Source organism: Mus musculus, chromosome 8, assembly GCF_000001635.26.
Source record: "Mus musculus strain C57BL/6J chromosome 8, GRCm38.p6 C57BL/6J".
Classification (NCBI taxonomy): Eukaryota; Metazoa; Chordata; class Mammalia; order Rodentia; family Muridae; genus Mus; species Mus musculus.
In genome coordinates, this window is record NC_000074.6 from 77,547,698 (window position 1) to 77,572,910 (window position 25,213).

At 42.5% G+C, this 25,213-nt stretch overlaps 1 protein-coding gene across 3 annotated transcripts in view; it reads left to right on the forward strand.

The window, feature by feature from the left end:
- Window positions 1-1,690: 1,690 nt before the first annotated feature.
- The window catches only part of Prmt9 (protein arginine methyltransferase 9), a 31,951-nt gene continuing 8,428 nt past the window's right edge, over window positions 1,691-25,213 (forward strand). Inside the window, exons 1-9 of one of the 3 annotated variants that reach the window (NM_001081240.3) lie at window positions 1,700-2,039; window positions 7,968-8,116; window positions 11,182-11,418; window positions 13,110-13,277; window positions 14,717-14,819; window positions 16,279-16,385; window positions 17,257-17,449; window positions 20,478-20,661; window positions 24,312-25,029. In NM_001081240.3, the coding sequence (NP_001074709.1) occupies window positions 1,851-2,039; window positions 7,968-8,116; window positions 11,182-11,418; window positions 13,110-13,277; window positions 14,717-14,819; window positions 16,279-16,385; window positions 17,257-17,449; window positions 20,478-20,661; window positions 24,312-25,029 (2,048 nt within the window). In that variant the 5' untranslated portion in view covers window positions 1,700-1,850. Of the gene's footprint in view, window positions 2,040-7,967; window positions 8,117-11,181; window positions 11,419-13,109; window positions 13,278-14,716; window positions 14,820-16,278; window positions 16,386-17,256; window positions 17,450-20,477; window positions 20,662-24,311; window positions 25,030-25,213 lie in introns of all 3 variants that reach the window. The other 2 variants (NM_001363465.1, XM_030243216.1) reach the window with 2 other exon arrangements.

Genomic DNA, 25,213 nt, shown 5'->3' on the forward strand with positions numbered 1-25,213 from the left:
ATCTTCCCAAATAGCACCACCAGTTCGGGACCAAGTGTTCAAACAAACACCACTCTCTCTCTCTTAGTTTCTTTTCCTGTTGCTGTGATAAAAGACTCCGACAAAAGCAATTTAAGGGAGAAAGAGATTGTAGGGAAGCCAGAGCAGCAGTCGCTGGTCAAATCATTGTCACAGTCAGGAAGCAGAGGGTGCTGGGTATACACTGTTGCTGGGTTTTCTTTCTCCACTAATACAGTCCAGGATGGCAGCCAGGGAAAGGTGTTTACCCACAGTAGGTAAGTTTTTCTACCCCAATTAAAGCAATCAAGATAATCACCCACAGCTATGACCAAAGGTTGGACTCTGGGTGAGTCTAGATTCTGTAACATTGCAAACCAAAGTCTCTGTCAAGGACTGGGCTGTGTCTCTCTACCCAGCCTCAGTCTATCACCTCTAAATTATACAGGATGCAAATAACATTATACATCTTTGGTTAAATGTTTACGGGAGTAATAACATTTTTTAAGGTTTAGATAATTTCTAAATGTTTCTAGATAATGCCAATTAATTACATTAACTATGTATATATAAGTAAAATGCTTTTCTAGATTATTACATTGTATAGTTAGAGCACCCTTATGAATTAAGCCAGGAAGAGAGCTTTATTAGGTCTGTCTGAATGTCTCAAGGGAGGGATGCTAGACTGGAACGAGAAAACCCTTCCCACAAGCCAATTAGTCTTTATGTTCTACTCAGTTCCATTAGGTATAGAGGCCTGCCTCTGTATTTCCATCTCACTAAATACTGTATAGTTAAATCCTACATTGCTTAATACACAAAGCATCAAACAAGGACGATATGAATAGCTAGGAAAATACATAGGCAAAATTAAAGAGCAGGAGAAACACTTTTCATCAAGTGCAAGATATATTAAAATTGTCGTTCTGTACATATTCAAATAATTGTGATTAGTTCCTGTCTTCGAAGACCTTTCTTAGGTACATAGGTATCTGCTTACAAGAGTGGATCAGACAATAAGATACTAGAGAAAGCAAAAAGACACATAAAGGATGGACTTGGGAGAACTGGAGAATTTTAGCTTAATATCCAAAATGGTGTATCCTCCATTTCACATTGTTAACCACTGTATGCACCGCTAATCTCTTCAAAATGGGAACAAAAAATAGCTTTCGCTATAATTTCTATACATTGCTTTAAAAGTTTGGATTTATATCTTAGAGGCCACACTTGACATCAGTCTTCTTTGTTAATGTGCATGTCATCAGGAAATTCAGACTCGGCCGTACCCATCCCACTGTTCAACCTTGAAGCAGTTCTCCGTGATGGCCTTTTCCTTTTTTTTTTAGAGTGTGATCCCAAGTTCCACCTCACTGAGTTTTGTGAGAATACTTAATACTAGGAGAGTACACAGTGATTAATTTAAGGAGCTTTTATTTCGTTTTGCAGTAGTGAGTCTGGTGCGATGAGATTCAGAAGGCCTGGAGCTTCGCACAAGCAGGACTAGAGCAGGGTTTGGAATTCGCAGCCGCACTCTCCAGGAGGCAGAGAGAGGGTGGAAACCTTTGGTTGCAGTCTGCCAAAAAACCCCATTCCAGAAAATGACTTTACAGCCTAGTACTCCAAGACCATAGTGGGCCGCGGGGCGCTCCCTGGTGTGACGTCATCACAGCGCTTCGCCGCAGGATGCGCGCGCAGCCCTGTCCGCCGCTGGGAAGGCGGGGCTTCCTGCTGTGTGCACCCAGTGCCTCTGTGCGTCCAGTTGCTGCGACCGGCCCAGGGAAGCGCGCCGTGGAGACTCTTTTCCCGGACGAGGCCATCCTCCTTCGTGGGCTTCCGAGCGAGACTTATCCATGCCGAACTCGAGGCCCAGGCCCCGCCGGGGCGCCGGGGGTGGCGCAGGTGCGGCCGGCCGGGACCGGCTGGTGGCACGGTCCTTGCAGAGTGCTGAGCACTGTCTAGGTGACCAGGACTTCGGCACTGCTTATGCCCATTACCTTCTGGTGCTCAGCCTGGCGCCAGAGCTAAAAGACGACGTGAAGGTGAGGCCTTATTTTTTTCAGTGGCTAGCAAATCCTGTGATCTGAGCAGGAACAACAGGGTATGGTGTGTGTGTGTGTGTGTGTGTGTGTGTGTAACAGAGACGAGAGACAGGGAGAGACAGAGACACCGAGACATACAGAGACAGAGACGGACTCTCCAAGCATCGAATTACTATAGCCTACAGCCCATCTCAATACAGCCAGGTTTTAGTAACAAAAGTCAAAAGTTGTCACACATCTGTTTCAAAATTTCTGCCTCACTTAAGATTCCAAAGGCCTTTTAAATGGGATAGGACTGGGTAGTTCTTTTTCCCCTCCAGTATCTAATTTAAATTAGCCCTGCCTTGTAGGCGTTGCATTATCTTGTGTAGAAAGAATGCTGTGTATCCTGAGGTTGGATAAAGTGTTCAGTCATAAGGAACTTTTAATATTTGTTGATTCGTCTTACTTGCATCAGTTAACCGGTTGAACTACTGTATTTTTTTTTTTTAATGTTAGAATCTCAATTTCAAAAAGTAACTTAATTGCATATACAGTTTTAAGCTGTGGACAGTCTTGCTTTGTTTAGTCCAGAGTTTCTCAACCTGACACTGGTGACATTTTGCACCAGACAGTCCTGTGTCTTCCTTCCTGTTTCACAGCACGGTTTGTCCTCTGCCCACTAGATGTCAGTAGCATTAGGCTTTTGTAGTCCAAAGAAATTTCAGGACCTGTTGGTTTACTTGGAAATATGCTAGTATGTTGGGTCGTTTGTTCCTCTGTGTAGAAAGTAGTAGAATAGTGTGTGTTCCTCTGTGTAGACAGTAGTAGAATAGTGTGTGTTCCTCTATGCAGACAGCAGTAGAATAGTGTGTGTTCCTCTGTGTAGACAGCAGTAGAATAGTGTGTGTTCCTCTGTGTAGACAGCAGTAGAATAGTGTGTGTTCCTCTATGCAGACAGCAGTAGAATAGTGTGTGTTCCTCTATGCAGACAGCAGTAGAATAGTGTGTGTTCCTCTGTGTAGACAGCAGTAGAATAGTGTGTGTTCCTCTATGCAGACAGCAGTAGAATAGTGTGTGTTCCTCTGTGCAGACAGCTGTAGATAGTGTGTGTTCCTCTGTGTAGACAGCAGTAGAATAGTGTGTGTTCCTCTGTGTAGACAGCAGTAGAATAGTGTGTGTTCCTCTGTGTAGACAGCAGTAGAATAGTGTGTGTTCCTCTGTGTAGAAGACAGCAGTAGAATAGTGTGTGTTCCTCTGTGTAGACAGCAGTAGAATAGTGTGTGTTCCTCTGTGTAGACAGCAGTAGAATAGTGTGTGTTCCTCTGTATAGACAGCAGTAGAATAGTGTGTGTTCCTCTGTGTAGACAGCAGTAGAATAGTGTGTCTGTTTTCTGACAAGGGACTGAGGTGCATATTTTACATATCAAAGTGGATCTGGCCTCCAGGTTCTCCCAGCATCCCTCAGTCTCTATCTGGCATATCCTGCCCCCAACCCTGAACTTTCCAGCCCAGAGGCTGGGCTGCCCCTTCCCCAGAGGCTCTTCCCTATATAACCTAGACATTTTGGTCCCCTCCCCCTTCTCCTCCTTCTCTCTCTGCTCCTAAACCCTTTCTTTCGTTCCTCTTCCCACCATCCCCATGGCAGCTTCCCTGGCCTCCTTCCTTGGGGCCAGTGAACTCGCCCACCTGAGAGCAGCTTCCCAATAAACCTACATTTGATTAATCTAACCTGGTTTGAGTTGGCACATTTCACTGGGAGAGAAATAACTTATCATAGTGGACCAACACAATTCTTTGCACAGTTCTAGCTGCTGCTTCTGAGAACAGACAAGATAAATAGTGTGTGTTGAAAATACATATAAAATTTGGTTGCATGTAGATCATCAGTGGAGTGCTTGTGTTGGTAAAATTTTATTCAGGGGAATACATAAGCTGTACCTGCCCTTCCTCCTAAAATCTCACAGACAGACAGACAGGTCTCTGCAGGAAGCGGTGAGCTCACTGGGCTTACTTACAGAGGACAGATGAGGGGTTATTTACTGGAGTGTGAACGCTCCTACTTCAAAAGGCTGCACTGGAAAGCCTTTACTGAGCAGGGATAACTTTATAGTCAAGAATAGAAGGGGTTACTGGGACAATTGATGCTGGTTAGCTGGAGTGAAGAAATTAGCGGTGGTTAAGAAGAGACTAGTAAAGTGGAAATTTATGGTTTCTTTGGGGACTCAGTTATGTCATGTGATGTTTTGCTGAAGCAGACACAGGAGAGAGGATGTTTTGCTGAAGCAGACTCATGAAAGCTGCGGGGAGATTAGAAAGAATATAAATATGACCACACAGACAGTGTGATGGAAGCTCTTGCATTGGTTCACCTTGCACTGTGCCACTTGTCGTGATTTCGTAAAGAATATCCCACCAAAGACCTTCCCATCATATTCTGGCTGCTTCTTGTTGCTTCTATGGACTGCTGCTGAGCCTATGGACTGCAGAGCCTTATGGTTTCTTCTGAACTGAACTGCTACTGCTGGTTCGTGTTTGGTGTTTGTCAAGTAGACTGGACTGCTAACAATGAAGATTGGAATCGCCTCGAAGAACTATTTTTAAACAGGTGCACACCCCCATTTCCTACTAACCTTTCTTTTCCCCTACCTCTAGTGAGTGGTGTGCTAGAAGGGAGGTGGAAGTGTTAAAGAACCCTTATTAAAGTAGGTTTTGAAAAACCTAAGCCTATAGCATCACTGAGGTGAAGGATTCTGGGAGCTTTTTTCTGAGATCACAAAGAAACTGTGTTCCAGAGATAGACAAAATTGTACCTCGTACTCTAGCTGTAATGTGTAAGAATCACCTAGGTGGTGCTGGTTTTGAAGGTATGAAGGGGTCATGAAGAGCAACTGAGGCTTAAGACTGTGAGAAGCAAAGGAAGGCCATGGCTAAAGGTGTAGCCTCAGTTGCAGTTGACGGCTTAGGACTGAAGAGGTCATGCAAAGAAGCTAGGGCTTAGTACCATGAAGGGAGCCTATAAGAGGCTATTGGTGAAGCCTAGTTGGCAGCAGAAGACACTAGTGTATTGAAGACGCCAGTACCAAGGGATGATCACCAAGAACAACAGCAGCAGTATGGACAGGCATCAACCAGAGCCTACAGTGCTATAGAGGACAGAGCTGGAGAGGTGACCCAAGACCTTTGGAGGAGCCTAAAAGATCATGTGTGGATCCCAGACATTGGAACAAGAAGCTGTAAAGTTGAGTTGCCTTGGAGACCCCAAGATGTTAGAGATGCCAGAGCCATAGGCTATCTGCTGAGGAAATCTGCTAACAGAGAGTGGAACCATCCAAAGAGAAAGGAATTGTGTTGCAGTCAACAAAGCAGAAAGGAGTTGGAGACCTGAAGACGGCTTTGATACCAGACATAGAGTGGCAGAGTTTGGAGTATGCCCAGCTGGTTTTCTCTCTTGTTTTGGTCCAATATTTCTTCAGTATGACATTTTGGAATGGTAATGTATATCCTGTGATATTGGAAGTATGTAATCTGCCTTTTGATTTTATGGGGATTACAGTTAAGAGACTGTGAATCTCAGAAGACACTTTGAACTTTGGCACTTTAAACATTGTTGAGACTGTGATAGACTATGGGGACTTTTTTGAAGTTGTTCTAAATGTATTTTGCATTATGCTATGGCTAGGTATGTTTGAACAAACTTATACGGGCCAGGGAGTGGTACGTGGTGGTTTGAATATGCTTGGCCCACCGAAGTGGCACTATTAGGAGGTAAGGCCTTGTAGGAATAGGTATGGCTTTGTTGGAGGAAGTGAGGCACTGTGGGGGTGGGCTATGAGATCCAGTGCTTGAGCTCTGACCAGTGTGGAAGAGGCCCCTTTTCTGTTTGCCTGTGGAAGAGAGTCCCCTTCTGGTTCCCTTCAAATCAAGATGTAGAACTCTTAACTCTTCTAGTACCATGTCTGCCTGGATGCTGCCTTGCTTTACTCTGTGATGATAATGGACCGAACTTCTGAAACTGTAAGCCAGCCCCAATTAAATGTTTGCCTTTATAAGAGTTACTTTGGTCATGGTGTTTCTTCACAGCAATGGAAACCATAACTAAGATAAACTGTATTAAAGGGTCCCAGCATTAGGAAGGTCTAGACTATCCATGAGTCCATGCAGTTAGGACAGTTGCATATAGCAGGTGGTGGGGAGCAGCAGAGTACTCAGGCGAGGTCTCAGGACCCAGCCTGCCGTTCTGAAAGGGATTTAAACAGTAAGTCCATCTGGTGTGATCTTTTGTAGGTGGCCCAGCTAAGCTCCCCTCTAAGATGTCAGTGGTTTGTCTTGGAGAAGAGGCCTGTACAACAGCTTGCCATAGAATGGCCCTGTGTGTGAGGCTCTGGCTTCTGCCTGCAGCACAGAAAAAAATAAATGTGTAAAAATAAAGCATGTGGCGGGAGAAGTAGCTCGATTAGTAGAATTGTGCCTATCATGTACGAGGTCTAAACCCAGTGTGGCAGTACACACTTGTAATCCCAGCATGTGGAAGGTAGAGGCAGCAGGGTCAGAAGTTCTAGGTTACTCTCAGCTACATACCGAGTTTGAGGTTAGCCTGGATTATATGAGGCCCTATCCTAGTTATGTAGTTATGTATTAAAAACAAACAAACAAACTGGTAATGACCAGCATTCTAGTAGGACTTAGAAACTGGCTTGGTTTTATATGAAACAAAGTTTTGTTTTTTTTTTTTTTTTTTTTTGCAAAAGCCTCATTTGCAGAAATTTGCTTTCCTGATATTCTCTTCGCTACCTATATCCATACTTCAGTCACATTAAACTACTTAAACTTTTGTTTTAAAACCATTTTTTCTTCACTTTATATCCTGATCACTGCCCCATCATGTCTCCCTCCCACAGTCCTTCCCCGCACCCCCTTCCCTTCTCCTCTGAGAATGGATGTTCCTCCTGGATAGCTCTACACCTGGCACATCAAGTTTCTGCAGCACTAGGTGCTTCTCCCACTGAGGCAGACAAGACAGAAAAATTAGGGGAATGGCTGCCACAGAAGGGCAACGGCTTTAGAGATAGCTCCTGCTTCAGTTATTTGGGACCCACAATAAGACCAAACTGCACATCTGCTACATATGTGTGGGGGATCTAGGTCCAGACCATGTATGCCCTTTGGTTGATGGTTCAATCTCTGAGAGTCCCAAGGGAACAGTTTAGTTGATTCTGTTGGTCTTCCTGTGGAGTTCCGATCCCCGTTGGGGCCCTCAATCCTTCCTCCAACTCTTCCCTAAGAGCTCCCAAGCTCCAGCCAGTGTTTCGCTGTGGGTCTCTGCATCTGCTGGGTGGAGCCTCTTAAGAGGACAGCCATGCTAGGCTCCTGTCTGCAAGTATAACAGAGTATCATTAGTAGTGTCAGGGATTGGTGCTTGTCCATGGGTTGGGCTGATTATTGCTTGGCCATTCCATAGTATGTATGAGTATTGCTTAAATCTATGTATGTATGTATGCATGCATGCATGCATGTATCTGTCTGCCTATCTCTCTGTCTGTATATGTTTGTGTATATACATAAAATGTCTCATGTGTGCAGGTCTAAGGCGATCAGAAGAGGGGATTGGATTCCATGGAACTAGAATTATAGCCATTTGTGAGCTGTTAATGTGGGTCTGGGAACTGAACACCAAGAGCAGCAGTACTCTTAACTGCTGGACTGTCTCTGTAGCCCCTTAGTTGTTTTTATTTATTTGCTTATTTTTGCTGTTACCATGAGCCAAACCCAGGACCTTAAGCATCCTAGGAAGTCCTCATTCACGTTTGTTGAACAGTACTTACTAAAGGTTACCAGTTGGAGGCCATCATTCATTTCAGGCTCAGTTCCACTTGCTGGAGTCTTCAGCTAGAGTTGCGTATTCCTCATTCTTTTTTACTAATTTGTACTTTTTTCTTGTTTATAAAGGAAACTTTTCAGTATACACTTTTCAAGTGGGCTGAAGAGCTTCATGCACTGAGCCGAATACAAGACTTACTTGGTTGCTATGAGCAGGCCTTGGAGCTGTTTCCTGATGATGAAGTGATTTGCAACAGTATGGGAGAGCACCTCTTCAGGTTTGTCATGACCTCATGAGTATAGGATTATCTCTATCAGGCCAAAGCAAGGATAAATCATGCATTAACTTACTTGGTTTGGTTTTGAGATAGAGTCTTACCACCAGCTCAGTCCAGTCTGGAACTTGTAGGCTTACATCTTGTTTTAGCCACAGACTACATATATACACCACTATGTTTGTAGATTCAGTAATTTGAATAGGGAATGTTTAATGTAAGTAATTAGCAGGATTGGAGGAATGAGTGATTAGCTAGTCATAAGGAGAGCTCAAAAGGATATAGGAATAGTAAATATGTAATAAATAGTAAAAAGAGCAATTTTAAAATTGGTTTATTCTGTGTGTGCACATGTGGGTACATTTGTATGGATATGTGTGAACATTTGTACACATGTGTAGTTGCCTGTGCCATAGAGTGCATGTGGTGGTCAGAGGACAACTTCTGAGAGTTGGTTCTCTTCTTCCATCAAGTAGGTATTGAAGACTGAACTAAGGTTTTCAGGCTTAGTGGCAAGAACTTTTACCCGCTGAGCCATCTTGTCAGCCCACGGCAGACTTATGATACGTTTTATAAGAGTCACTCCCCTAGCACGGAGGAAGTATTTAAGGAAGAGTTTCCTCACTGGACTCAGATCCAGTCCTTGTCTGAAAAGGCACAGCCGTGGTTCCCAGGATGCCTTGGCAGAAATCTGTTCTTCGGACCATAGTAGAGTTTGTCCTTTCAGGGTTTCTGAGAGAGCCTAGTGGGGAAGTATAAAATTTGGAGCATACTGTTAATGAGATCCCCAGTAGGGTAGAGCTTTAGGTAATTTGCCATCATTGGCTGCTGCTGGTGCCTCCCAGTCCCACTGGGAGTACGGGTACTGGGTAAGCCCCGAGGAATGGAACTAGAAAGCAAAACCTTCCCTCCTGCAGTGTCTCCTGCACCTTGTAGTGATCGGTGGGAAACTCTGATGGCCAGATAAGATTTCACACAGCAGGCAAAATGGATAAGTTTGGTAGTAAGTCAGTAACTGGCTGTCTTAGTTTGATTGAGAAGTAAGACTATCGAAGGGGAAAGGGAACACTGGCGGAGTCACAAGGAACCCAAAAGCAGGCCTCCCAGGGCCTCTCCAAGTCACAGTGGAGTTCCTGCCTCAGCAGTAGGCTTGCAGTCTGGGAAGCTCCATTGAGGCCAACTATACAGGGTTTTTATTGGAGGTTGCATAGAGAATACATACTCAGGTACCACCACCTCCGTGTGGTGTATACCCAAGTCCTAGGCTCCCATAGTAGAAGCCATATCCAGCATAATCACATTGCTTATATAAACAATGAGGCTCGATGAATTACTCGCCAGTCAAAGCAGTGAGAGCCCTCATCAGTCGTTATACCCACATGCCAGTCAGAGGTCGGCCTTGTAAGATGGCTTCTCAGAGCACACCAGCCTGACCTGCCACGGGAACTCTTCGTTTCCAAGCAATCCCAGGAACCACAGTGAAAGCTTAGCGTTGCTTTTGAATTTGAATGTTTTAAAGTAACAGGGAAAGAGCCTGGTTCTGGCAAACTGACAAGTTGCACTTTCACATGTGAGGGATTTAATAGGTGGCTGTCATTTCATATGCTCCTTCTCGTAATTCTCTTCTGCACTGTATCTAAAGTCTACTAGCTGTCAACAATCAAACGAGTAGTCTTGTCTCCTTCTCCCAAGGGCCCCTTACTTGACTTAGAGGACTGTGCAGGGCCAGGGCTCTGGGGACAGGAGTATATGCAGTCTCTAGAGTTTTGACAAAATAAATTAATTGAGCAGTAGTCTTCATTGTTACATACTTGGCTTCATCATGGTGAAGCTTTTTACATCAATACCATGTATTTTCTGCTGTGATAAGCATATAGACAAGATATTTATCTCTACCTTCAAGGTAGCAAAGAAATAGCATATACTGACCTTAAATTCTTTCATTTAAACTAAAGAATGATTGCCTACAGTTTAAAATAGCACTGCTCTTTTGTGAGTTAGTCTCATTGTCTTACCCATGCCCAGAATATGTAGTCTAAGTTTCTTTTTCTTTTTTTTGTAGCATTCACTTTATTTTTTTTATTAGATATTTTCTTTATTTACATTACCTAGTTTCCCCTCTGAAAATCCCTTATCCCTTTCCCACTCCCCCTGCTCACCAACCCACCCACTCCTGCTTCCTGGCCCTGGCATTCCCCTGTCCTGGGACATAGAACCTTCACAGGACCAAGGCTCTCTCCTCCCATTGATAACCAACTAGGCCATCCTCAGCTACATATGCAGCTAGAGCCATGAGTCCCCCCATGTGTTTTCTTTGGTTGGTGGTTTAGTCCCATGGAGCTTTGGAGATACTGGTTAGTTCATATTGTTGTTCTTCCTATGGGGCTACAGACCCCTTCAGCTCCCTGGGTACTTTCTCTGGCTCCTTCATTGGGGACCCTGTGCTCCGTCCAATGGATGACTGTGAGCATCCACTTCTGTATTTGCCAGGGTTTAGAACGGATGATGGCCCAACATTGTTTTTGAAGGCAGGAGTGAGAAGAACGACTTGTTCCTCTGTTGAATGTATGCTCCGTAAATTGCTGATTCACGACAGCTGTGTATAGAGCGCACTTGATCGTAGTAGAAATCCACGTCTAGTCAAGGAGCTATTAGGCCGAACAAAGAGTAGACTGTTTGGAGGCTGCTGGGGTCTGATGGCACATGAGCTACATATTAGTTGTGAGCAACGCAGTCCACCTATGATGAACCGTTGTAGGCTGGGCCAGGGAGATACAGTTTGAGGAAGCACTGTTTGATGACTTGGTGGTATTTCCCCTTGGTTGTTACTTTGTATTTGCTCATATTCAGTTCAGTACAAGTTACTGCCTTAGTGCCCCACTTCTACCCCAGGACACCTGAGATACGCCAGCAGAGTGCCGTCCTCAAAGAAAGCGAGGTTTGCAGAGGTGGAGGACTGCTCTGGCCTTTGGGCTGTGGCAGAGGATTTTCAGGCCGGGTTAGTGCGTGCACAGAGGCACTGTAGTTGGCCACATGGAGTTGAATGTACTCTGTCTTTCCCCCTTTAGAATGGGCTTTCGAGATGAGGCAGCTGGCTATTTTCACAAAGCAGTGAAGCTAAACCCTGATTTCAATGATGCAAAGGAGAACTTTTACCGCGTAGCAAACTGGCTGGTGGAGCGCTGGCACTTCATCATGCTTAATGACACCAGGAGAAACATGGTTTATAATGCAGCAATCCAGAAGGCAGTGTGCCTGGGCTCCAGAACCGTTCTGGATATCGGCACGGGGACTGGAATACTGAGGTTTGTTGTAATTACTATTTTCTATTATATTTACATTAGTATATAAAAATAGCAGTTTTTCTCATAGTATGTTTAGGGTTGTTGATACAACTTTTAGTATTGTACTTTTTATTATGATTTTACTTATCAGAAGTTCAAGTAAGCCAGGCGGTGGTGGAACACGCCTGTAATCCCAGCACTTGGGAGGCAGAGGCAGGCGGATTTCTGAGTTTGAGGCCAGCCTGGTCTACAGAGTGAGTTCCAGGACAGCCAGAGCTATACAGAGAAACCCTGCCTCAAAAAAACAAAACAAAACAAAACAAAACAAAAAAAAACCCAAAAAAAAGTTCAAGTAAACTAAGAAATACTTGGGATTATTGAAAATCTCCATAATGAAAGGATATGTTTTATATTAACATTCTGGTGGAATCTAGAAAGCCTATAAAGCAACTGATTGCCAGTCATGTCTTAATTGTGTGTGTGCTGATCTGGGTGTGGTGGCACACACCTTGGATCCCATCACTCAGAAAGCAGAGGCAGGAGGATCTCTGCGAGTTTGAGACCAGTTTGGTGTACATAATGAGTTCCAGGACAGTCAGTGCTATGTAGAGAGAACCTGTCTCAGAAAACCAAATCCAAAACAAATGAATGGATATTATTATTTATTGAATGATTTGTTTTTAAACAAGTATACTAGCTTTTCTCCTTCTCCTTTTCTTCTCCTCTTCTTCTCTTCCTCCTCTTCTTTCTCTTCCTCCTCGTCCTCCATCATCATTTTGAGACAGAGTTTCCCTGTGTAGCCCTGGAACTTGCTATGTGGACCAGGCTGGTCTGGGGCTCACAGAGATCTATCTGCTTCTGTCTACCAAGTGCTGGGATTAAAGGCTATGCTACTATGCTTGGCCTTATTTGCGCTCGAATGTGTGTGTGAGTGTCCAAGCATGTGTGCCATAGTATGCATATGGAAGTCAGAAGCTAGCTTTCAGTCTTTTCACCTTCCGCTGGGTTTTAGGGATTGAACTTGGGTTGTCAGATTTGCATGTGCAAATGCTTTTACCTGGGTTTTTTTCTTTTGTCTTGTTTTATGAGACAGGGTTTCTCTGTGTAGCCCTGGCTGTCCTGGAACTCACTCTGTAGACCAGGCTGTCCTCAAACTCAGAAATCCACCTGTCTCTGCAGCCCAAGTGCTGGGATTAAAGGCGTGCACCACCACTGCCTGGTGCTTTTACCTGTTGAGCCATTTTGCTAGTCCTACTTTCTTTCTTTCTTTTTTTTTTTTTTTTAAAGATTTATTTATTTTATGTATATGAGTATGCTGTAGCTGTGCAGATGGTTGTGAGCCATCATGTGGTTGCTGGGAATTGAACTCAGGACCTCTGCTTGCTCCAGCTCCGCTCTCTCTGGCCCAAATATTTGTTTATTATTATACATAAGTGCACTGGAGCTGTCTTTAGACACACCAGAAGAGGGATCAGATCTCATTATGGATGGTTGTGAGCCACCATGTGGTTACTGGGATTTGAACTCAGGACCTTCGGAAGAGCAGTCAGTGCTCTTAACCACTGCGCCATCTCTCCAGCCCCCTAGTCCTACTTTCTAAATGCAGAACAAATAATGGTTACATTAAAGAATGGAAGGAAGATCCCATGTTTTAAGCATCTTAATTTTATTAAAGTTGGAAAATGATACAATGTATTTTTCTTCTTTTGTAGCATGTTTGCTAAAAAAGCTGGCGCACAATCAGTATATGCCTGTGAATTATCCAAGACCATGTATGAACTCGCCTGTGATGTAGTGGCTGCAAACAAGATGGAAAATGGGATAAAGCTTCTACATATGAAGTCACTTGATATAGAAATTCCGAAGCACATTCCTGAAAGGTGTGTTTATAAGTCACTAAAAACATTATGATGCATTTCCAGCTTCTTATGTTAACAAAAGTGCTAACAATCCTTGGTTTCTGAAGATATGGGTATCATATATGGGTATCACCTAGTTTAATAAAATACAGTTTTGTTTTGTTTTTTTTTAAATGGTTTTTGGCGACAGGGTTTCTCTGTGTAGCCCTGGCTGTCCTGGAACTCACTTTGTAGACCAGGCTGGCCTCGAACTCAGAAATTCGCCTGCCTCTGCCTCCCCAGTGCTGGGATTAAAGGCGTACGCCACCACGCCTGGCAAAATACAGGTTTTTATAACATGTTTTTAAAAGTACTTCAGAACTCAAGAAAAATTGATAGTGAGAAATGCTCCTTTAGCATGTCACTTTATTGTGTCTTTTTGTTTGTTTTGGTTTTTTTGAGACAGGGTTTCTCTGTGTAGCCCTGTCTGTCCTGGAACTCACTCTGTAGACCAGGCTGGCCTCCAACTCAGACACCTGCCTGCCTCTGCCTCCCAAGTGCTGGGACTAAAAGTGCACACCACCACATGCAGCTAAATCATATGGTTTTGTTCATTAAAGTAGACAGACTTCCTGTAGGTCAGCAGTGCTAGCTAACTGTTTACAGTGTGAGCAGCTCGCCCTCGGTAGACATCATGTTGTCATCACTGGCCTTGACCAGAATGAAAGTTTGAAAGGTCCAGTAGACGAGTGCTTTGCCTGTGACCTTCAAGGGCTGTATGCACTGTCTGAGAAGCCCTGTGTTTGTATCTGCATCTCACTGTGGTCAGGGTCTCTGACATTGAGGCCAGCCTGGTGTATAGCACTACTTCCATGACAGCCAGGGCCACACAGAGAAACCCTGTCTCAACAAAACAAAATAAAAAAACAAGAAAAAGAGAATTAACTTTGAGAAGGAAGGGTCATTGACAGAGTCTGTGGATGTGTTCCCTCCCTGGTTTGTTCTTGCTTTTTAATGCAGTTTCATGTAGCCCAGGCTAGCATCAAACCAACTATGTAGTCAAAGATTACCTTTAGCTTCTGCCTTAGCATCTTGCCTCTATGTGCCATGTTCTGGGATTACAGACATAAACCACCATTCCAGAGTAGGAGAAAAACACATATTGTATTAGAGTTAGAAGCTAAATGTTTAATGTTCAGGCAGGGACCAGGAAAGCTGTGGGTGCCAATTACTCTTAAGGACTTGGGCTGTGAACAAAGTCTGGGAGCGCAACCCTTCTGTGCCTAGAGCAAGAGAAAGGAGCTAAAGAGGAAGAGAGGGACATCTCAGGACTCAGGGGAAGATAATGAAATGAAATGAAATGTATTAGAAAATTTTAAAGATTTTCTATAACATATTTGCCCTTTTCCCTCAGCTTTGACAGCTTTATAGAAATAGCATATCAGTTTACTTACATATATCTTTAAAACATCATTCTATAGAGTGTCCCTAGTTGTAACAGAAACTGTCGATGCAGGTGTATTTGGAGAAGGAATTGTGGAGAGTTTAATTCATGCATGGGAACATTTACTTCTGCAACCAAAGGTAAGCAGCACAAAACCACTTACAATTTGATGAAGAATTCATTTTTTTAAAAGGCATATTGAACCCCTAGAATGTTTGCAAGACATTAAAAATATGTCAGAGTACAACCTGTATACATGGAAAGAAACACAAGAAAAAGCATTTGGAAACAATGTAATACAATGTGTGTTGTATGTACCAGTAAGGTTGCAGATAAGGATTCTACTGAAAGTCCTGTGAATGAGAGCTGATTTGTGGAGGAACTCACTAAAACTCTTGAGTAGAAGAGGGAAGAACTTTGAATCTCACAGCCGTCGCTGCCTGGGATTTTGGCAGATCTCTAGAAAAGAAGGTGGTAATATTAGTTCAGTAATGTTTTAAGTACTCAGTAAACTTGGGCTGCTAGAGAGCACATTGAACCCTGCTCCTGTAGCCCACAAGCTATATGTGTATCACAGCTAGTTTATTATACATTGTATATATTAAGGAAAGTCATCTTTATAGAAGATGACATGTATTTAGTATAGAAAAGAAGTTTATTTTTCTAGTAAATAATGATGACTTTGGTATTTTCTTTTTTTTCTAATGCTAGGAGTTGAACTTGGCACCTTACATATGGCTAGTGCTCTGCTCCTGAGCTATATTTCAAGCCTGATTTTATTCTTTCTCTCTAAAGATTTATTTATTTTTGTTTTATGTATTTAATTTTCCCCTGCATACATGCATACCTGCCATGTGCGTGCGCACTCGCCCGCCTGTAGAATGTCTATGTGCCTGTTGCACATGTGTGCACATGTCAAATGTGTATATGCCTGTTGGATTTGTGTGTGCCTGTCGGATGTTTATATACCTGTTGGATATGTGTGCCTTTTGAATGTGTGTGTATAGCTATTGTGTGTGTGCCTGTCACATGTGTGTGTGCCTGTTGTATGTGTGTGTGCTTGTCCCATATGTATATACCTGTTGCATATGTGTGTCTTTTGAATGTGCGTATATAGCTATTAGATGTTTGTGTGTCTGTCACGTGTATGTGCCTGTTGTCGCATGTGTGCAGTGCTGTGGAAGTCAGAAGGCATGGCATCCTGTAGGTCTAGGTTAGGGAGGATCACGAGCTGCCTGTGGATGCTGGGAATTGACTGCTACAGTAGCCTGTGCTTTTTTCATTTCTCATTTTAGTTTTTCAAGACACGGTTTCTCTATGTAGACCAGGCTGGCCTTGAACTCAGCACTCTGGAGGCAGAGGCAGAAGAATCTCTGAGTGACATAGCTTTATATACCACTCTTCCTCTTTGTACTTGTATTCTAAACATTAAGTTACATATATTTGTATGTATTACACATGTACATGCGAGTGAAATTTTAAAGGAGAAATTTCTTAGACTGTATACACACAAACACATACACACACACACACACACACACACACACACACATAAACTTATTTGTACTTGTAATGTTTTAACTTTTGTTATATTTTTAGACCAAAGAAGAAAATGGAAATTGCGGGAAGTATGGGAAAGTGATACCAGCCGGTGCTGTTATATTTGGGATGGCAGTCGAGTGTGCAGAGATACGAAGGCATCATAGGTGAGTGGGTAGAAGAGCACTCAGGTGGGGGCAGGGCAGAGGCAGGCAGACCTCTTTGTTTGATGCTTAGTTTTACTTATTTGAAGTAGAATTCCAGGATCAGAGCCAGCTTTTTCTTTTTTCTTTTCTTTTTCTTAAATTGAAGGATTCTTTAAAAAAAAAAAAAAAGATTTATTTATTTGTTGTATGTATGTGAGTACACTGTAGCTGTACAGATGGTTGTGAGCCATCATGTGGATGTTGGGAATTGAATTCAGGATATCTGCTCACTCTGGTCCAAAGATGGTGCCCATCTTGTAGAGTATGTGGTGTGGCTCTCACCTCATTGTGTGATGCTCACTCACATCCCTATGTACGTGGTGAAGGACCGAACGAAGTGCTTTGTCTATTCTTGCTTGTCCCCTGCTAGCTTGCCAGAATTCAAAAGCACATTTTTTGAATATGAATAGGAGTCATTTGTTGAATATGCGTTCTGTAAATACATTCCTTTTTAAAAGTTTTAAAATTTATATTTCTGCATGTGTGTTTGTGTGTGTGCCATGTGTATGTGGAGTTTGTGGGACCATAAGAGGGTTTTGCTGGAGTTGTAGGTGTTTATATGACATCCGACACGTGGACCCAGCTGAGCTCAGGGACTCTACGAGAACAGAAAGGGTGCTTAACCTCTAGCCATCTCTTCACAAAATTGTTAATTTTAATGTGGCGTTATCACTTTTTCTTCAAGTGACTATTTATATCTATATTTAAGACACCCGTGGCCATGAGGTTTTATTTCATTATTATGTTTATATTTTCTCAACTATTAGACAATGATATTTGATAATTTACCAATCCTGTCTTACACCTTACCGTTTCTTTCAACTCTTCCTAGGGTTGGTGCTAAGGACATTGCTGGTATACATTTACCAACAAATGTGAAATTTCAGAGCCCAGCCTATACTTCTGTTGATACAGAAGAAACAGTTGAACCCTACACAACTGAAAAGATGAGTGGCATCCCCGGAGGATACCTGCCTTTGACGGAGTGCTTTCAGATTATGAAAGTTGATTTCAATAATCTTCAGGTAAAAACAGCACGTTTGCTTCTTACCTTTGTTGTTGTCTTGTTTGTTTGTTTGTTTGTTTGTTTCCAGTCATGGTTTCTCTGTGTCGCCCCAACTCTTCTGGAACTCACTCTTTAGAGCAGGCTGACCTCCAACTCTTGACATCTTCCTGCCTCTGCCTCTGCCTCCAGAGCACTGTGATCAGAGGTGTGCACCATCACCACTACTGCCTGGCCATGCCTTACTTTTTTAATGTACATGAGGTTTTACTTATAGAAAAATGATTAGCAGCAAATTAAAATTTCCTTTCGAAAGTATTCTTTTTCAGTGTGACGGGGAAGCTCCCTGGAGTTTGTTAGTGTGTGGTGTGCGTTGTACTGTTCTTTTCTTTTCTTTTTTTTTGTTTTTTTTGTTTGTTTGTTTTTTTGAGACAGGGTTTCTCTGTATAGCCCTGGCTGTCCTGGAACTCACTCTGTAGACCAGGCTGGCTCAGAAATCCGCCTGCCTCTGCCTCCTGAGTGCTGGGATTAAAGGCGTGCGCCACCACGCCCGGCTGCTTTGTACTTTTCGAGAGCGTGCACTATGTAAAAATAAAATAATGTGTGAGCTACTCAGATGAAATAAAAGATTTTTGCCAAGGTCTTAATATGAAAACACAGGGACAAACTCTCCAGCCTAGATCTTTGACATCCTATCTTCTCAAGTTAATGATTTCCTTGAAATGAACAATAATCTAAACCTAATAATCTAAATCTAAAAAAAGTTGTTAGGGCAGTGATTTTTCAACCTGTGGGTTGTGACCCCTTGGTTGTTGAATGACCCTTTCAGAGGTCACTAACATCATCAGAAAATACAGATGTTTGCATTATGATTCATAACAGTAGCACAATTACAGTTATGAGGTAGCAGTGAAGGTGATTTTATGGGTAGGAGTCAGCACAGTATGAGAGGGGCTCAGCAGTAGGAAGGCTGAGAACCACTCTGTTAGGGTAATGGCATCCCACTTCACCAAGGCCTGAGGACTCCGGAGACAGAGCACGCTTAGGTCTTTTGTTTTGCAGAGGCTAGGGATTAAACCCAGAACCTGGTACTTGCTCGGCAAGCCTTTCTACCGTGTGTGTGTGTGTGTGTGTGTGTGTGTGTGTGTGTGTGTGTGTGTGTATTGGTGGATGATAAGATGCATAAGGGACCCAAAGAGCCCAAGCACTGCTAATTAAAAGTCTAATGTCTTAAAGAAAGAATACTATTGATGTACACAGGTTCCCGATGCTCCTGTGTGCAGACTGTGAAAGGAGGGTATTTTAGCATGAGATTTTATTTTTTTATTTTATTTCTTTTTAAATTTTTATTGATATTTTCTTCATTTACATTTCAAATGCTATCCCAAAAGTCCCTATATTCTCCCCCTACCCTGCTCCCCTACCCACCCACTCCCACTTCTTGGCCCTGGCATTCCCCTGTACTGGGGCATATAAAGTTTGCAAGACCGATGGGCCTCTCTTTCCAATGATGGCCGGCTAGGCCATCTTCTGATACATATGCAGCTAGAGACAAGAGCTCCGGGGTACTGGTTAGTTCATATTGTTGTTCCACCTATAGGGTTGCAGTTCCCGTCAGCTCCTTGGGTGCTTTCTCTAGCTCCTCCATTGGCGGCCCTGTGTTCCATCCTATAAATGACTGTGGGCATCCACTTCTGTATTTGCCAGGCACTGGCATGGCCTCACAAGAGACATTAGTATGAGATTTTAAAGTGCAGTTGCTTCCCTTTAGCTTGCCTTTTCTTGGGAATGGTCTGCAGGTCTCCTAAGTTTACTTTTGTGGTTGCTGAGCAGCGCTGTTTTTTAAGGCCATTCTTGACCAGACACACTGTTCCAGGAAGGAATGGGAGTACAACTATTACAGACCTGACAGCTGTTCTTTTTCTTTTCTTTTTTTTTTTTCTTTTTTTGTATATGAGTATACTTTGCTCTCTTCTGACACACAGAAGAGGGCATCGGATCCCATTACAGATGGTTGTGAGCCATCATGTGGTTGCTGGGAATTGAACTCAGGACCTCTGGCAGAGCAGTCAGTGCTCTTAACAGTAGAGCCATTTCTCCAGCCCACCGCTGTTTTTTTATTGTTACAGTTTTTATTTGAATTTTTTCTTACACCACACACCTTGTAAAAGGTTTTAGTTTTAAAACTGCCTGCCTGTTCAACACTTCTGAGGAACACAGAGCAGAGTGCTGAAGCCCAGTCCTACCTTTTAAAGCGTCTCCTTTATGCCACTTGTTGAAGGGCCTCGTTCTGGCTTGCTTTTTTTTTAAACAATGTGGTAGGAATTTGGCATTGGGTTTTATTTATTAATTTATCTATTTATTTATTTTTAAAGATTTATTTATTACTACATCTAAGTATACTGTAGCTGTCTTCAGATGCACCAGAAGAGGACGTCAGATTTCATTACAGATGGTTGTGAGCCACCATGTGGTTTCTGGGAATTGAACTCAGGACCTTTGGAAGAGCAGTCAGTGCTCTTAACCACTGAGCCATCTCTCCAGCCCCTTGCTTTTTTTTTTAATGTGTGTGTGTACACATACATACTCTTTCAGAATAAAATGGCTCCGTTGCTTTGCTGCACACTCGTCACCCAGCACAGTCACTGGGGATTTGTCTTTAACTGCAGTGTGTGTGTGTCTGCTACATGTTCAGTAGACGCACAACATTCTGCGATTCCCTGACTGCAGGGCTGTGCAGTTGGGCTGTGGTGTGACATTGAAGGAAACGCACAGTCAGTTTATAAGGCTTCTCATTCTCTTATTTTTTTTTAAAGATTTATTTATTTATTATATGTAAGTTTACTGTAGCTGTCTTCAGATACTCCAGAAGAGAGTGTCAGATCTCATTATGGATGGTTGTGAGCCCTCATGTGGTTGCTGGGATTTGAACTCAGGACTTTTGGAAGAGCAGCCGGTGCCCCTCTCATTCTCTTATTATTCAAAAATTTTTGGCTCCTTACTACTTTCCTGACCTCTTTTTTTCTCATCCTTTTCATGTTTCTTATCAGGAATTAAAAAGTCTTGCAACTAAGAAGCCACACTCTCTTAATGTTCCTGCTATTAAAGAAGGCGTGCTAGATGCTATTATGGTTTGGTTTGTTCTCCAGCTTGATGATGAATACAGCTTGTCCACAAGTCCTAGTGAGGAAACCTGTTGGGAACAGGCTGTTTATCCAGTACAGGCCCTTGAAGGTAAGTATTGTCTCATTAAAAAAAAATTTAGAGACTGGAGAGATGTCTTTAAGACCACTGGCAGCTGTTCTAGAGGACCCGTGATACCTACAGGGTAGCTCAGAACTGTCTACACCGATGGTCCTATGGGATCCAGTGGTTTTTTCTAATATGTAAACAAAGTATCCATTTATATTTCTAAAATGCATAAATAAATAAATAAATAAATCTTTTTAAAAATTCTTTTAAGGGGCTGGAGAGATGGCTCAGCGGTTAAGAGCACTAACTGCTCTTCCAGAGGTCCTGAGTTCAATTCCCAGCAACCACATGATGGCTCACAACTATTTGTAATGTGATCTGATGCCCTCTTCTGGTGTGTCTGAAGAGAGCAATGGTGTACTCATATACATAAAGTAAATAAATCTTTAAAAAACAACAACAGCAACAAATTCTTTTAAACAAAACCTTTCCCCACCAAACCAATCAAACAGACAAAATTTGTTACTTTAATCAAGTAACTGTCAGTGACCAAAAAGAAAAGTATAATTACTTTTGAGATGAAGTTTTCAGCAAAAGAAGTGTTACTTAAATATTTCAGAATTATAAATTTATTTGTTCAAAAGTAAATTTGAATAATGAACATGTAGTTTAGGACAGGGATTACAGCCAGCTGTGGTATTGTATGATGTTAATCACAGCATGTCAGGGCGTCAGGAAACAGGTAAATATCTGCGAGTTCAAGGTCAGCCTGGTCTGTATAGCAAGGTCTGGGCTTTATTGAGACCCAGTTTCAAAAAATGATAAGAGGGATTAAATCATTACTCTGTAAAGTGGGAGAAAGGAGGTGAGAGTCTCTGGAGGGGGCACTGAGAGTGCCTGTGATAGAGATGAGTTGTCTATGTGTATGAAGTTACCAAAAGAGTAAATAAAAGATACTCTGTTAAAAAAACAAAAACAAAAACCAAAAAAAATACTGTGTACAGTGTCACATAACTTTAATCCCAGCTCTTTGGAAGCAGTTTGGGGCCAGCCAGTGTTACATAGTGACACCCTGTCTCTAAGTAAGTAAAGACTTAGGAATTACCCTACTTCATGCCCTTCAGCTATAACTCTTATTAACTATTGAAGTTTCAAATGGTAGTTATCAGTAGGTGAAAGAATGCTGCTTTAAAAACAATGAATTTGCTTGTTGTCCTTGCTCAGAAACCATGCTAATATTCTAAGTATTGTTCTAACTTTAGCATAAGTGCTTCTGAAGTGAATACTGCCTCATCTTGTTTTCAACACAAAGGGTAATAAAAGTATTGAGCACAGGAGCACTTAACCCATAGATGACATTTGTACAGCCCATGGGTAGTGGGGCTGGAGAGATGGCTCAGTGGATAAAAAGATGCTTGCTGCCAGTCCTAATGACTTGAGTTTGATTTCTGGAACCCACATGGTGGAAGGAGAGAACTGACCCCCCCCCCCCAAGTTGTCCTCTGACCTCCACACATGCTAGGGCATGTGCATATCCTCCCCGCCCCGACCCCCCCCCCCCCAGTAAATAAAGAAATTAAAATGTATACAGCCCTAGAAGTACAAAATCTTGCCGTTTTAAGAGAATCTGAGATCCATGAACTTCTCTGGGGAAAGTCTGTTGTATTAAAAATATTTTCTGTCTAGGAAGAAAGTTTAAAGCAGTTTGTTGGGTTTCAGTGTTCTTAGCAGTTAAGTAATGGAAAAGCTCTAACCATTTAAAACAGAAAGGAAATGCATTTTTGTGTAGTCTCTTGATCAAGGATCTGATTGACCAAGGCCAGGAAACTGTAGAATCTGTAGTTTGAGGATTTGTATTCAGGTCTTCGTTCTCTTAGTGAATGACTTTGCTGGCTGGCCTTGCTGTTAAGTTCTCAGAGCTTTTATTGGGTCATATCTGAAAAAAATGACGATGTTGTCTACCCTAGACTGTTGTAGGAATGATAAAATATATAAATAAAAAGCTCTCAGCAGTTACATTTTTAAAATCTGTGTGTTTTTAGTTTCATTTTCTTAAATATCTCTTGAAGAATTCTCAAGCAAAGACCATTTTAAATGCTTAACACAAAATAACAACTTTGGTTTTTGGTTTTTGTTTTTTCAATTAAAAATACCTGTGTGTGTCTGTTTGTGTGATGTGTGAAATATTTCTTAGGGGAACACACATCCCATGGCATGCATGTGGTCAAAGGACAGCTGTTTCCCTCTACTTTACTTGGTCTCTAGGGATTGAACACAGGGAGTTAAGGTTATAAGTCAAAATTTATGGGCTCAATCAGTCTTTCTGTCTCAGCTTCCCAGTCCCACCATACCTAATAGATTGTATTTTCATTTGCAACTGATAGGAAGAAAGGTGGTCACACATGGGTGGTGTAGAAATGGATCATGTGTGAAGATTCACCGAGGAGCACAGAATCGTCCTCACTGCAGGACTTAGTCTTCCTTAAACTGTGATGTTCCCAAACATGCAAATTTCCATATGCATAGGAGTATTGGATACAATCATGTTGTGCTTTTGTTCTTTTGGAAATTACCTTTAAAAAAAAAAGAGTGTCTATTCAAGCTAAAATGAGGCTTTATTAAATTAAATTACATTGATTCCATCTGTCTTTGCCTCTAGACATGCCTCCTTTATCCCCAGGTCTTCCTCAGTTTGTCAGCACATCTCCTGATTGCAGTGAAAACAGTATAAACCTGGGCATGGTAATACATGTCTGTAATCCCAACACTTAGGATGTAGAGGGAGGAGAACCAGGAGTTTCAGGCCAGCTTCAGCCACATGGCAAGTTCAAGGTACAGCCACCTGCAGCAAGAGATGCCAACACCATGGCATAACTTCCAAGAACAGCAGCAGCCGTGTATTGTCCTGGTCTCAGTTTAAGCTGATAAAGGGTCATTTGTGATGGGTAGTTTTATGTCAGCTTGGCATAAGCTAAAGTCATCTAAGAGGAGGAAACCTCAATGAAGAAAATGTCTTTATAAGATGGAACTGTAGGTAAGCCTGTAGAATATTTTCATCGTAATTGACGGGGAGGGCCCAGCCCATTGTGGGTGGTGCCCTCTCTTGGGGTGGTGGTGCTATATGAAAGTCGGGTGAGCTGGGTGGTGGTCATGTACACCCTTAATCCTAGCACTCAGGAGGCAGAAGCAGGAGTACCTATGTGAGTTTGAAACCAGCCTGGTCTACAGAGCAAGTTCCAGGTTAGCCAGGGCTACACAAAGAACCTGTCTCCAGAAAGAAAGAAAGGAAGAAAGATACAGAGAGAGGGAGGGAGGGAGGGAAGAAAGAGAGAAAGAAAAAAAGAAAACAGAAAAGAAGGGTTGAGGAAGCCATAAGTAGCACTCTCTAGGGCCTCTGCTTCAGCTCCTGCTTCAGGTTTTTGCCCTGACTTCCTTTAATGATGGGCCAGATAAACTCTTTCCTTTCCTTTCCTTTCCTTTCCTTTCCTTTCTTTTCCTTTCCTTTCCTTTCCTTTCCTTTCCTTTCCTTTCCTTTCCTTTCCTTTCCTTTCCTCCCCAGTGCACTTTTGATCCCAGTGTTTATTACAGTAATGGAAATCCTAAGACAACCAGTTTTACATATGTACCTGTGTATATGTATATATATGTATATATATATATTTTTTCTCTCATTTCCTTTCTTACAAATGAAGACTACTGCATACAGCCTGGTGACCGAGTGACAATGGAGGCATCTTGTCACGATTGTTACCTAAGAATCCAGGGGATCAGTATCTTGCATTTGGAACATGAAATGGAAGTTATGAAAGGTTTTACCAAGAGTAAAGACTTGCTTTCTCTAGGAAATGAAGCTGAACTCTGTAGTGCTCTGGCTAACCTTCAGACCAGTAGACCAGAAGCCCTGGAGCAGACTTGTATGTTAGAGCCCACAGAGATTGCTTTGCTTAATAACATTCCGTATCATGAAGGCTTTAAGACAGCGATGAGGAAGGTGTTGTCTTCACTGGCCCCAGAGCTGCTGTGGCAGCCCATGGATACTCACTGTCAGTACATGGAGATGAACTCTGGGAGTGGACAGAGTGATGCTGCACCAAGCACCGCTGACCCTTTCTATGTGCTCGATGTGTCTGAAGGCTTCTCTCTTTTGCCTATACTTGCCGGAACACTTGGTCATGTTAAACCCTACAGTTCAGTGGAGAAAGACCAGCATTGTATCGCTTTGGACCTCATAGCTGAAGCCAACCACTTCCCTAAGGAAACACTTGAGTTTTGGCTGCGACATATAGAGGATGAAGCTGCTGTGTTGCAAAGGCCCAAATCAGACAAATTGTGGAGCATAATTATACTAGATGTCATTGAGCCATCTGGGCTTATCCAGCAGGAGCTGATGGAAAAGGCTGCAATATCCAGGTAAGTAAAGACCAGAAGTGTGAGGGGGAGCTTGGGTTAAAGTTTCTCTTAGCTTCTCTTAGGTTTGTTATTGGTCTCTTTTCCCCCCTTCCTTTTCTTTCTTTCTTATTATTATTTTTTTCTTTTTAAAATTCTGTGGTCATCTCTGGTGAGATGGCTCAGCAGTTAAGAGCACTGACTGCTC